Below are 12,416 nucleotides of genomic sequence, written 5' to 3' on the forward strand. Positions count from 1 at the left end.
CTACCAGCCTAAGGATTTCAGACTAGATGCAGTTGATGGTAGGGAGCCCCGCGATAATTTCCAGGAAGTGCATGGCATGATCACGATACTATTTTAGGAGGTGGTGGCTTTAGTCCGGGTAGAAGCAGGCAGAGCACAGAATGAGCAGAAGCAGAAGCAGAATGAGCAGTCACTGATCGACCTCTGTGCCAAGGTCAGCACTGAAGCCCGAGACCTCCTGTTCCTGTCCCCACGGCCTGTCTCACATCCATCCTGGACAGCAGAGGCCCTGGGGCTCCCCTCTCTTGTCATCAAGCTGTGACAGGGGGTCCTGAAGGAGGAGGGGAGGGCAGCACCAAACCAGGAGCGCCAGCTTGCCTGCACTCAGCATGGGGACAGTTGGCCACTCCCCACCCACTTGGGGGAATCAAGGAGGGGGACACGATCAGATCTAGTGCCAACATGTGGCAAACTCTGGCCTGCGCGGTATTCTGGAGTCTTCCTGAGTTAAGAGATGCCTAAAGCTGGGCAGCTGGGTGGCTCGGTGGGTCAATCGAGTGTCCGACTTCCGCTCGGGGCATGATCTTGCAGTTTGTGAGTCTGAGTCCTACATCAGCTTTGGTTCCTCTGTCTCCCTCTCTCTGCCCCTCCCCCACAGGCGCTCTCCCAAACATAAATAAATGTTTTACTTTGTTTTTTTAAAGACAGAGATGTCTAACGCTGCCTGTTCATGTCATTCCTGCAGGAACCGCTCCTGGTGCCAGGTGTTTGACATCAGATTCCTACAGGAACACAGCCCGGTGACAGACTGAAGATTTTGTCAGCTACAGCAGAATTCACCTCACTTAACCTGCACGAAGTCAGAAGTGATCATCCTTCCTAAAAAAAGCATTCCTCCCTATGCAGCCCAAGGTGGTCTGGGGGGAACCGGCCTAGCCTGTGAGTCCCTCAAAGGTGCTGGGACTTTTCCGGAAACCCCGTTGTCCGGGAACTGGCCTACAGGATAAAGAACCAGGCAAGAGGGAGGTTCTCAGAGAGTTTCGACTGCTCTAGGAAGGGGAGGTGGGGAGGCCAGGGAGCTGGGGGTTAACTCACTGTCCAGTGTGGGAAGAGGTGGCCAAATGCCACCTACTGAGCTGAGGCAGGAGGCACTGCCCCTTGTCACACTTGTCACACTGTGCCAGGGCTGCTCTGCTCCAGCCATCACACACGCCAAGTTGCTACAAGAAACCACACCGAGTGCCAAGGAAAAGGGCACACTGCAGCTTTCCAAACTGGGCACCCTCCCCTGACTCCCACTGGGGCCACATGGAACCAGATCAATGGCAGACAGGACATTCAGAAGCACCTGTGTTCACCAAGGCCACAAGCAGGCCTGTCAAATCAGGTGGCTGAGGGCTTCTGGGTAAAAGGGAGCCCTGATGGGGGCGCCTGGGTGGCTCAGTTGGTTAAGCGTCTGACTCTTGATTACGGCTCAGGTTCGTGGCTATCTCATGGTTCGTGGGTTCGAGCCCCACCTGGGGCTTGGCACTGGCATCGTGGAGCCTGCTTGGGATCGTCTGTCTCCTTCTTTCTCTCTCAAAATAAACAACAATGACAACAAAAACTTAGAAGAGGGACCCATGATGACCAAGGGCTGAGCCGGGCGCAAGATTCCAGGCCAATACCATCTTGTCTTAGGGCACAGAACGAAGCTACTCCAGGTTCCACAAGCAGAGCGGTTACGGGCAAAGACATCACTTTCCAGATATCAATGAAGCTTTCAGGTGAGCAATGTGTTCTTCCCGCTTGGAGGCATAACCCCTTTTCCCGAGTCCAGGGCTGGCTCTAGAAATGATAATTTTCCATCCTGGCTCTGCCTCCAGCAACCCTCGGCTCATCTGCTTGGCCGCTCCACGTCTAGATTCATTTGAAGTGGCTTTTTCCTCCCTCACCGCCATCCGCAGGCGGGCCTCCCTCCTCCACCTTCCTCATGCAGTGGGAGGGCAAATGCATGCCAGCTGGGCACACGCCCGGCTGGCGCACACGTGTGTGAGCCTGTGTTCATGGGACATTCCTTAGCATGCGAACCAATAATGGGCTCCTTTCTGCGGGGACCTGGGTGCAGACGGATCACTTTAATAGGCGTCTCAGTATTTCGACTGCTCGGGTGAAATGGTGCATGAAATGAATAAATAAGCAAAACCCAAAAGACATAAATCTGACTTGGGAAAATTTGCACAATGACAACCCTTGCCAACTTCTTTGCCTGACCTATGGCTGGGTGGCATCTTCTTTGAAATGTTAAGCCAGGGACAGACAGGGAGCAGAGAGGGCCTTTGGGAGGAGGCAAAAAAAAACAAAAAACAAAAAACCCAAAACCACCCCAAAAAACCGTTAGGTCCACAGAATCCGTGGTCAGCTTTTCACTCTGCTATCTAATACCTCCAAATTTGGGGTCTTATTTCCCCCCGCCACCTTGAAGCCTTATATGCTGCACAGCACAAACTCGAATATGCTCTGAAGCAAATCTAAGGAGTATGTTTATTCACAATATGGGACATGGAAAAGGGTCGGGGGTCTGTGTTCTACTCCCGGCTTGGTCACCGGCTAGCTGTGTAATGTCAGGCAACCTCTGTGACCCTCTGTTTCCTCTTCGGTACTTTCTCTTCCGTGAGGAAGGTGTGGTGATCTCGCGAGGTGTTGTACTCAAAGCGTTTGGCCCAGTGCCCAGGATACTGTGGCCGCTCAATAAACGAGGAGAGCTTTAAAAATGATTGTCCTCCTTCAAACGATCATACTTTGGAGAGCACAGTAGAAGGTATTACGTCTCAAAGGATGTTCATAATCTTAAGTAGTGATGTGATAGGTTGTCTGTGGGAGGTCGGCATTTGGGTTATTCTCATGTACTTATTTGCCCTTTATGGTTTTTAGCTTTGAAAATGAGTATTGCTTTTATAACCCCGAAAAAATTATTTTAGAAAAAAGGTTGGGGAATCTGGGGGAAAAAAAGCCTGTGGTCTCTGTCTCTTGAGAAAACACGTAACAGAAATGCAAAAAGACCCAAGGGCCCTCCAATTCCCAGGATGCTGCTGGGTGTGTTCAGTGTGTCCAGAAAGGAGAAGGGGATAAAGGAACAGAAAATGCGGTTCTGCCCTTATAGACAGAACTGGTGATTTAGAAGAGAGCAAAACCCCAAGACCTGCGAAGCAGCGAAACTGGGAGGAAGCACAGGTGTCTGCAGCCAAGGGGACAGGTGTCTAGGTCATTGGAGGGATGGCACTGGACCCCAACCGACAGCACTGAACTTGGGCCTTGATTAGGTGGGCAGCAGCATTGGGCAAGGAAGGCCTGGGAAGGTGGGTGGGTGGTGGTGGAGTAGGGGGGCAGGAGGGGTGACCTGGAGCCTCGGGATGTTCCAGAAGCCATGCAAATGAGGCCCGGGAAAAGTGTGGGGCCAGAAATCAGAGGGTCCTTCCTTTTGGATGCTTCAGAGGGCTACGAGGAGGGATGAGTTCCTGAGCAGGACTTTTGTTCTAAAAGGGGGGTTTGGGGGGGGTGCCCAGAGGAAGGTCCTAGGGCTGGTCAGCTGTTTGTAGCAAGGTGACAACGGTAACAGGCAGGAAAAGGTGGAAGAAGGAGGCCCAGTCCCAAGCAACTGCATTGAATGGAGAGGCCCATCGGACATTCAGGGCTTCACCGTTCTGGGCAGCGGGCTCCTTAACAGACTCAAACCAGGCACTAGTCCCGGGGGGCAGGTGGGGGGAGGAGTGGAGGGTGACCAAGCATCTTGGTGTGCCTAGGACTGAGAGGGTTGCTAAGGACTCGGGACTTTCAGCTTTAAACCTGTAAGAGTCCAGGGGGAGATACTAGATGAGCTGGTCGCCCTAGAAGAAACAGCGCCTGCAGTTTTAGGCAGGTTGAATTCAGCCAAGCAGGAAAACAGCACGGTAGCTAACCACTCGACCAGAGCACAAAGCTGGGGTTCTCAGCCCAGTTCTGTCCAGGGCCTTGCACATTTCACTCAAAAGAGGGTTTGGCACAGGAACCACACATCGCCCCCAACACATAAACTGGCCCCACCCCATCCTCTTACCTCCACAGGGTCCTGGGGCCCCGTCTTCCCCACCTCCCGGAGCATCCTTATCTGAGCCTGTCCCCACCTGTCCTCTGAGATGGGGGCGATCGCTAGCAATGACTGGAACCCTGCAGGCAGGCTTCCCTTCTTCAACCACAAGACCACCTCCTCACCTCAGGGGTTAGGGGGCAAATGGTCCATAGGACTCTCCGTCTCACTCTGCCTGGAAGCCAACGCTCTTCCCTGCAGACCTCTTAGCTGCTAGCTGACTCAGCTGTCATCTGGCTCTTGCAACCAGACATCACTTCATTCTCTGCCTCTGGGACACGAAGTCCCACCGGGAAGACAAAAATGTGGTACGCAAATTGACTTGCTTGCACATTTCTGAACAGCAGCTCTGGCGGAAGTATTCTCATCTCTATAATGACAGAGATGCACTTGGACATAGCAGAGAGACTTGGTCTCCCCAAGCTGGAGTTTCTCCCCTGAGGATTAACATTTCTGGGACAGGTGCAATTGAAAAGTAAAGGGAAAGCAACGAGGGAAAGAGAAAGGCCGCGGGGCAATAATTCTTACAACAGCAGCCCTCACACCTGAGTGTGCATCAGAACCCCCTAGGGGGCCTGGTGAAGTACAGAACCAGGGTCCCACCCCCGGAGCATGGCTTCAGTGACTCTGGGGAGGAGGAGCCTCCCACGGGAGGCTGATGCTGCTGGAGGAGGGACCACACTTTAGGAACCACTGTGCTCGGAGTACAGCATCCACATGAAATTAACGGGAAGCATGCCAACGTATCTACAACATAGGTCTTTGATGGGTTTCTCTTGGAAATCTGACGGGCGCCTGGGTGGCTCAGAGGGTTAAGCGTCTGACTGCGGCTCAGGTCATGATCTAGTGTTCCTGGGTTCGAGCCCTGCGTTAGGCTCTGTGCTGACCACTCTGGAGCCTGCTTTGGATTCTGTGTCTCCCTCTCTTTCTGCCCCTCCCCTGCTTGTGTGCGCGCTCTCTCTCTCTCTCAAAAATTAACATTAAAAAATTAAAAAAAAATCTGTTGTATTAAGTCACAAAGCTTTCAAGGTCTAAGAATAAGAAGGATCTATTAATTGGGTCTTGAACAAGCTGTTATTTGTGGAAGATTCCTCCCGAGAAGGCTTTTTTTGGGCCTCCTCCTTCCCGCCCCACTCCTTGCCGCAGCTAGACGAGGCCACCGGTCCATCCATTGTGGGCACGGCATCGTCCAAGCGCACGCCCTTAGCGCCCAAGGGACACTGCAGACCCCTCACCCTTTAGGAGTTGGGGGTTCTGCCGGCCCTGCATGGAGGAGGGCCCCGACTGCCGTCACTGAGTCTGGGACACAGCAGGTATGTCACACCCACTGGGTAAGTCCACGTGAACACTCTCAAAAGACACAAACCCTCTCAGTCCACGGAGGTGAAGGCATCTTTCTCCACATAACTACGTCCAATTTGAGTTGCACTCCTATGGGTTTGCTCCTGGCAGTCATTCAAGTTCACCAGCCCTGAACAAGCCTATGCTTTCACGTGGCTGCTCGAGCTGGATTCCACCTGCCTTCAGTGGGCAGCACGCAGGGCCCCTGGGGGTCTCTGTGCCTGCACTGGCCAAGGCTTTGTGTTTTCCCCAGCACCCACCAGGCCCTCCCTGCCCTGACCTCTGCCACACCTGCAGTGTCTCTGACTTTCTTCCAAAGCAGTCCCTCTGTCCTTGGGTCAAAGACTAGGACAGTCCATCTCTTCGTTGCGAAAATGACCCATTTGATCTCTTACTTAGGAAACGGTCTTCTGACCCAGGTTTCTTGAGCATACAAGTTTTTGGAGCCCCCGGTGCATTTGGTTTGGGGAGGCCTGGAAGCTGTTTTCAGTGAGGTGGGCAATTTTGACTAAAGGCAGCTGTCAAGTCCTCAAATTAGAAGAAACGGGAGCCAGCTGGCATGACAGGGCAACAGCTATCTGTTCTATCTGCCAGGTTTTAGTTACCAGCCTTGAAGCCAAAAAAGAAATGGGCTTCTAGGAAACAAAAGTGATGGAATTCGCATTCTGAATTCTATAACCCACCAGCTTTGCTCTGACTGGGGGCGGCGGGGGGGGGGGGATACTTTAAAATAAAGGTTTTGAGCTGGAGATGTGAAAGCAGCAACAAAAACACCACCACTGGGGTGCTGGCAGCCGCCGGACTCCTGAGTACCTCCCACCAGCCCTCCCTTTCCTCTCCCCAATTCAAGAAGTTAACAAGTGCTGCCCCTTTAAGAGCGGGAAGGTGTTGTTTTAAGGGCCTCTAAGCCCCCCTTCTCAATTTCAGCTCTGAGCTGAGATCACATCCCCCAAGGCAGCCAAGGGACAAAAGCTATTTATCAACCCATCTGATAAAACTTCCAACGGGCTGGATCTTTATCTGGACCAAACGGAGATGCACACGCATTGCAAAGTCCTGCTTCTCCAGAAGGTGGATTTCTTTTTAAAGAGGACGGTCCTATTTATTTATTTATTTATTTATTTTTTCAGTTTTGGTAAGGGAACCAAATCAGCCTTTCAGCCAAGCCTTTCTGTGCATGGGGAAACTGCCTTTTGAAAGGTGTGTGTGTGTGTGTGTGTGTGTGAAGAAGGAGTAGGCCACCCGGCTGCTGGACTCACTACAGAGGTGTTAACATACCGGGGCGGGGGGGGGGGGCCCTTGGGGCAACTGACACCCCCCATCTTGTCCTCAGCCAGGGCCTCCCCGGTGGAATCCACAGCTGGGAGCAGGTTGAGGCTGTCCGGGACGCCCTTGGGGCGCGGGCAGCTGCTGAGTGAGCTGGGCGCGCTGGACTGGGTTGGCGCGGGAGGCCCCGAAGCGGGGCTGGGGCGAGAAGGTAAACTGATCCTTTGGCCCTTACCGCTGCCAGCACGGTCCGCCCGCCCGCCCGCGCGCCCGCAGCCCCAACTTGCAGCCAGGCCGAGCCCGGACTGCCCAGTTCCGCCAGTTCCTGAAACCCAGTTGGCTGGGAAGCAAAACAAAACAACCCAATCCCAGGCTAACTGAAATCCTTTCTTGCAAAGAGCTCGGTGGTGCGCGGGGGCTGCGGATCCGCGTCGGGGCCGAAAAGACACCTCTGCGCCCCGCAACACGATGGACGCGGCCGGCAGATTCCGCCTTGCAAAAGGGGGCCATTTGGGCCGTGACACTGGGTTTATTTGTATTTTTAGCAAGAGAAAAGTGGGTATAAAGGGTTTAACTGGCGTTTCCAGGCTGTGAGTAGCATATGGCCAAAATGAAATAAAGTTTTATGAAACATTATAAAGAAAACAGACCGGGGATTTAAGTTTCGTGCCTTCCCCCTCCCCCCGAAAGGGGGGGAGGGAAAAAAAGTAAAGAAACTGGAGCGTTTGGGAAGGAACAAATGCTTCTCTGTGGAGTTGGTCTCCCTTCCCCCAACAAAAACAAGAGGTCCGGGCTCGGAGGAATTTGAAAGCAGCGATCTGCCAAAAACATTGTGAAAAACTATGGGGGATTCATTGGAAACAGATGGCTTTTTCAGCTTTAATTCTGAAATTCTCTCCCTTTCTGACACAATAAAAACAAACAGGGGACGACGCGGAATGTTATCAAACAGGAACCCGGGCTCGCGGGAGCCCAGGCCGTGGGCATCCCCGCGTGGGCCGGCGCGTGGGGGCGGGACGGCGTCCCGGAGGAGGGGGCGGCCGGGGACTCGCCTGGGACCTCCGGGGCGGCCCCGGCTCCACCCCTGGGCACACGGCAGGTCTGCACACTGGTGGGCGAGCAGCGGGAGAAAGTGCCCCCTGCTGCGAGTGGATGCTCCCCAGCCCACCCCACCCCTCCTTCGGGGCCCCTAAGGGGCGCGTCCCCGGCACCCCCTCTCCCGCAAGGAGGGAGGCGCCCCCGGCCTCTGCGACCTCCCGGCTCCCTCTCACTGCAGCCGGGGCGGGGGCCTGCCACCTCCCCGGTCCCCTCAGGGGTGCATCGCGCCCTCGGCGGGGCGCGGGGGAAACAAAGACCAGTGGAGACGGGAGGCGGGGGTCCCGGGGGCGCCGGCGGATTTCAGCTCCGGCTGGCTCCCGGACGCGGGGCCGAGCGCAGCGACGAGGCCCGGGGAGCGGGCCCGGCCGGCCATCCTCGCGCCGGGGGCAGTGCCTTACCTGCGGGGAAGCTGCAGAGAAGGAAGGCGAGGGTCGGCCAGAATCCCAGGGCTGAACGTCCTGCCCCTCTCCCCATACCCATCCATCCAGCTCGGCCTGTTACCACTAGCCTCTCCCTGGAAGAAGAGTTTAGAAGAAAAGAAGAGGAAAATCAATCACGCTGCGGAGAAAGGGCAGCCTCGCTCCGCCGGCGGGAGCAGCGAGCCGGGAGGCTCGGTCCCCCTCGGCCGCGGGCGCCCGGCGCGCCCCCCCCTCCCCGCGCGCCCCTCCTTCGCCCTCCCTTCCCCCGGGTCCCCTCCAATGTCGGCGCGGCCCCGCCGCCCCAGCCACCGCGCGGCCCGCCCCCTCGAGCTCGGGTTTCAGCGCGGCGCGTGAGGGGTGGGGTGGGGGGCAGGCTGGGCGGGGACCGAGGCGGCGGGGCTCAGACGCTGGTCGCGGGGAGCTCGGGAACCCGGGCCCGGGGGCGCAGGGCGCGCCCCGGCTCCCCGACCCCAGCGGCAGCCCAGGCCGAAGAGGCCCAGCCTCCGGACCGCCTGCCGAGAGCCCCCCTCCCCCATCCAACCTGTAAATATCCAACTCGGGTAGACACTGCGCTTGCAGCCAAACCCCAGGACCCCGTTTCCAACCAGACTGCGTCCAGAAGCCGCCACTGACACCCCCTGGTTCATTGTTCTACTCAGATGGGTCCCCCATGCAGGGGGCCGAAAAATCGAGGGTGTCCGGGATGGCCCGCTGGGTCTCAGCCATTAACGCACCTCGCGGCTCCCTCCCAGATCCCGCCGGGCCACCCACCCGGCCTGGGCTCAGAGCCTCCGGCATCCCCTTCTAGCACCTCGCTGCCTCGCCAGTACTTGCCCTGGCTGCACTCCAGAGTTGGGGGCCTTCAAGCCTGACGGAGGCGGCAGGACGGCTGCCACCCCGGAGGAGGTGTGGATGCTGCGGTCCCCGCGGTGCACAGGGCCCAGCCGCCTGGGGTTGCCAGGGCAAGGCCACCAAGGCCGCTCCTGGGAGGGCATCAGGGTGGTGACTTCCCTTAACTTGGTCGCTTATTTTTCCAGGAGAAATATGTCTCCTCTCCAAGGTTCCCTAGGACCTGAGGCTCTTCTGCCTCTGGTTGGGATATTTAAGCGACTGGCAACCTTCCCTGGGAAACATCTTTTGGACGGAACACAAATAGGCCAGAGCAAGTGTTTTGAGTCGAACCAATTCCTCCCGTGGCCCCCCCTCACCTCTCCTCCAAGCCTACTCATCTGGTTCTTTGAGGGGAAAAAAAAAATCTGAATTTTTATCCAATTCTGATGTTTCCCTTAAGCACTATCGCAGTCCTCACTCGCAGACGGCCACACAGGCTGCAGGGCTGCTTGGGGCGCTGCCTGCCAGGAGGGCAGTTCTGGAGGAGCAAGCTCTGGGCAAGGGGAAGAAAGCCCTAAGTCCCTGAAGTCCCACGCCAAGCAGAAGTGCTTCTGAATCTGGCATCTGCAGACCAGGTAAGAAAGGGGACTGTCTCTCAGCCAGGCATGTCATGGGGCAAAAGGAAGCTGTCTTTCCTTGGCATTTCCAAATGCCACGAAGGTAATGCTCACCTTTAACGTGATAGTGCCGTGGCCTTTCCCCCAAATGGTTAGCTCTCAGCCCAAAAGGCTCCAATTATCCATCGCTCCGCCAAACTGGGGTCCCCTTTAAGCCCTGATTTGCAAAACTACGGCAGTTTTGCCCAGTGAGAGCCCAGCACCTCACGATCCAGGGCTCTGATGGCATTCCTCTCCAGTGGGGCCTGTCCTTGGGCCAGACCTAAGGATTCAGTCCACAGAATGGTAGGATAACATTGGCACACGGGGGCAGGCACGGAGCCAGACGGCACAGAGGCACCTTTGAGGTCCATCAATGAACACCGTTTGGATTGTGCCTTTCACGGTTAGTTCTAAAGCTTCTCACTAATGAGAGAGAAGGGATCCGTCAGCCATCTCCAGCAGTGAATTCATCGCAGCTGCTGAGGCAACATCTCCAGTGGCAGATAGGCTGTGCAGCCTTCAGAAGACCTCAACGCAGGCCTTTCCAACACGGTCCTGGCCTGAGGGTAGACCTTTGGAAGCAGGACTTGGGAGCCTCTACACCTCAATTTCTTTGTCTGTAAGGGGCAGGCTGATAATATTGTCACCCAGCGGCTGCAACTGAATACAGTCTGGGAGAGGCACTGGGAACTCCCCACAGTTCCTGCTCCAAGACTGGCCGCCATTTTGTGAGGAGATCCAATTCTTATGATGTAAGCAAATAATCTGGGAAGGGGACGCAAAGGACTTCTTTTCCCCCTCACGAGGAGAGATGTGTGAGGCTGATTTTGGACATCACCGAAGTGGAGATTTGGCTTTTACATAGTTTAGACTATCAAGAGAAATCCAGCCCCCAGTAGAGCACTATGGGGTTTTGCTGACCTGGAACAATCTGTCTGTACTGGCCAAACCAACCAGCTTATTGACAACTCCCCAGGTCTTTGCAATAAGAAATCCCTGAACCACTGGGTTATGGAACTCAGCACTTCATTCGCCACAGAAACTGACTTAACTCAAAGTGTAGCTGACTTCATACAGACAGTTCCCATTATAGCGTCTGACCACTTATGGGTTCTTCCCTAGGTTGTTCTCTGGGCTTCAGGTTAGAGATTTTCCCTTGCATGGCTCTTGCTCCCTGTTACCCAGCCCTAGCTGTGGAGGCCCCAGCACTGAACCCTTCGCCCCAGTCCCATGTTCCGGGCAGTGGGGCTGTGGGGGAGGGGCACGGGGCTTCTGAAAGGCAAGGTTCTGAATAAGGCTAATGCCTCCCAGGAGTGAGGGGTGTCAGGGACTCTAGCTTTCCCTGCCTCTGGGTACGAACAGGGTGTTCCCAAATCCAGGGTCTGAGTCATTAGTCAATAGATATATACTCAGGACTACTGCATGCCAATCCCTGGGGGCTAAAGAAATAAGACAGCTCCTATCTTTGAATCGCTGGTAGAAACAGATGATAGAGGAAGGTGAGGGGTGATCGGCCAACCGCCCGGGGAAGGCTTTACCAAAAAGATGGTGTGTCCTGTGAGTTGTCTTGAAGGATTCATTTTTATAAGAATGACAGCAGTTATGGCCAAGGTGTCCCTGTGCTGTCACATTATGTTCAGGGCTGGCTAAGTACTTTACATTTCTAGACACTTAAAGCGAAGGTACGTTCTAGTGTCATCCTCATTTTGCAGATGGGGAAACTGAGGCTGAGTGCAGTTAAGTACTCACCCAATTATTGGCTAATAAACTGTAGAATGGAACACACCAAGCCCATGCCTGATGTGCTCCATGTGCCATTAATTCCAGTGATGCAAGTCCGCACTGGGCTTAAAGTCAAGGCTAGACAGATAACTTAACAATCACTTTCAATAAAGCATAACACAGACTCTGACAGCAGAGACACAGAACACAGGCGCCAGGGGCCTCCAGCCCAGACCCAGGTGCAGGGTGGGGAGGGAAGTTTCTCCCAGTGTGGGAGAGTGCCGGGGGAGATGGTGGGCGAGGGAGGGGGGGCAGGACAAGGATTCCAGGCGGAAGGAACATTCAGTATAACATGTACCAAGGTGTGGCCTGCCTGAGGGGCTGGAAAGCTTGAGGATGGCTGTAGGAGGAGACTAGGCTGCAGAAAGACAGAACAGGAGCCTGAGAACGCTCGAGAATGGCCAGCACAGGCTCTGAGAAGGTGTCCATGTTTATCGCAGCTGGAAGCCCCACCTGAGGTCTCAAGAAGAGGAGAGATGTATTCTTTTGGGAGACCACTGTGGGGGCTAACCAGTACTGCCCAGGACCCATTCCAGAGCAGCTGAATCTGCATCCCTGAGTACAGCCTGGGCATCAGCATTTTTGATGAGCTCTCCCAGGTGACTCATGTGTAGGGATTCGCTAGGTTTGTAAGTTGCATCACGCTTCATCAACCCTGGGTGCACATTGATACTCAGGCTGAGTCGATCAGTTTATCCTCTTGGATTTAAAGTCAAGGCAAGGCAGAGAACCTAACAAGTACTTTCAATAAAGTGGTGACTGGCACATAACCCAAGCTGACCAATCAGAATCTGTCCTGAGATTGTTGCTATGGGGGAGCCACATCCTGGTCTCTGATCCCTACATGATGAGTCTGCGGGTAGCAATCTGATGTGAAGGCCAGTGTTGATGAGTGTTGCAGGCGGAGGATGTGTCTGCAGAGTTAGCGTGCTGTTT

At 55.1% G+C, this 12,416-nt stretch overlaps 1 protein-coding gene across 1 annotated transcript in view; it reads right to left on the bottom strand.

Moving 5' to 3' along the window:
• The window catches only part of RGMA (repulsive guidance molecule BMP co-receptor a), a 47,318-nt gene that overhangs the window by 21,061 nt on the left and 13,841 nt on the right, over positions 1-12,416 (bottom strand). The window contains exon 2 of the mRNA XM_027067974.2: positions 8,188-8,303. Within this exon, the coding sequence (XP_026923775.1) occupies positions 8,188-8,303 (116 nt within the window). The remainder of the gene's footprint in view (positions 1-8,187; positions 8,304-12,416) is intronic.

The sequence above is a fragment of the Acinonyx jubatus genome, chromosome B3, assembly GCF_027475565.1.
Source record: "Acinonyx jubatus isolate Ajub_Pintada_27869175 chromosome B3, VMU_Ajub_asm_v1.0, whole genome shotgun sequence".
NCBI classification, from domain to species: Eukaryota; Metazoa; Chordata; class Mammalia; order Carnivora; family Felidae; genus Acinonyx; species Acinonyx jubatus.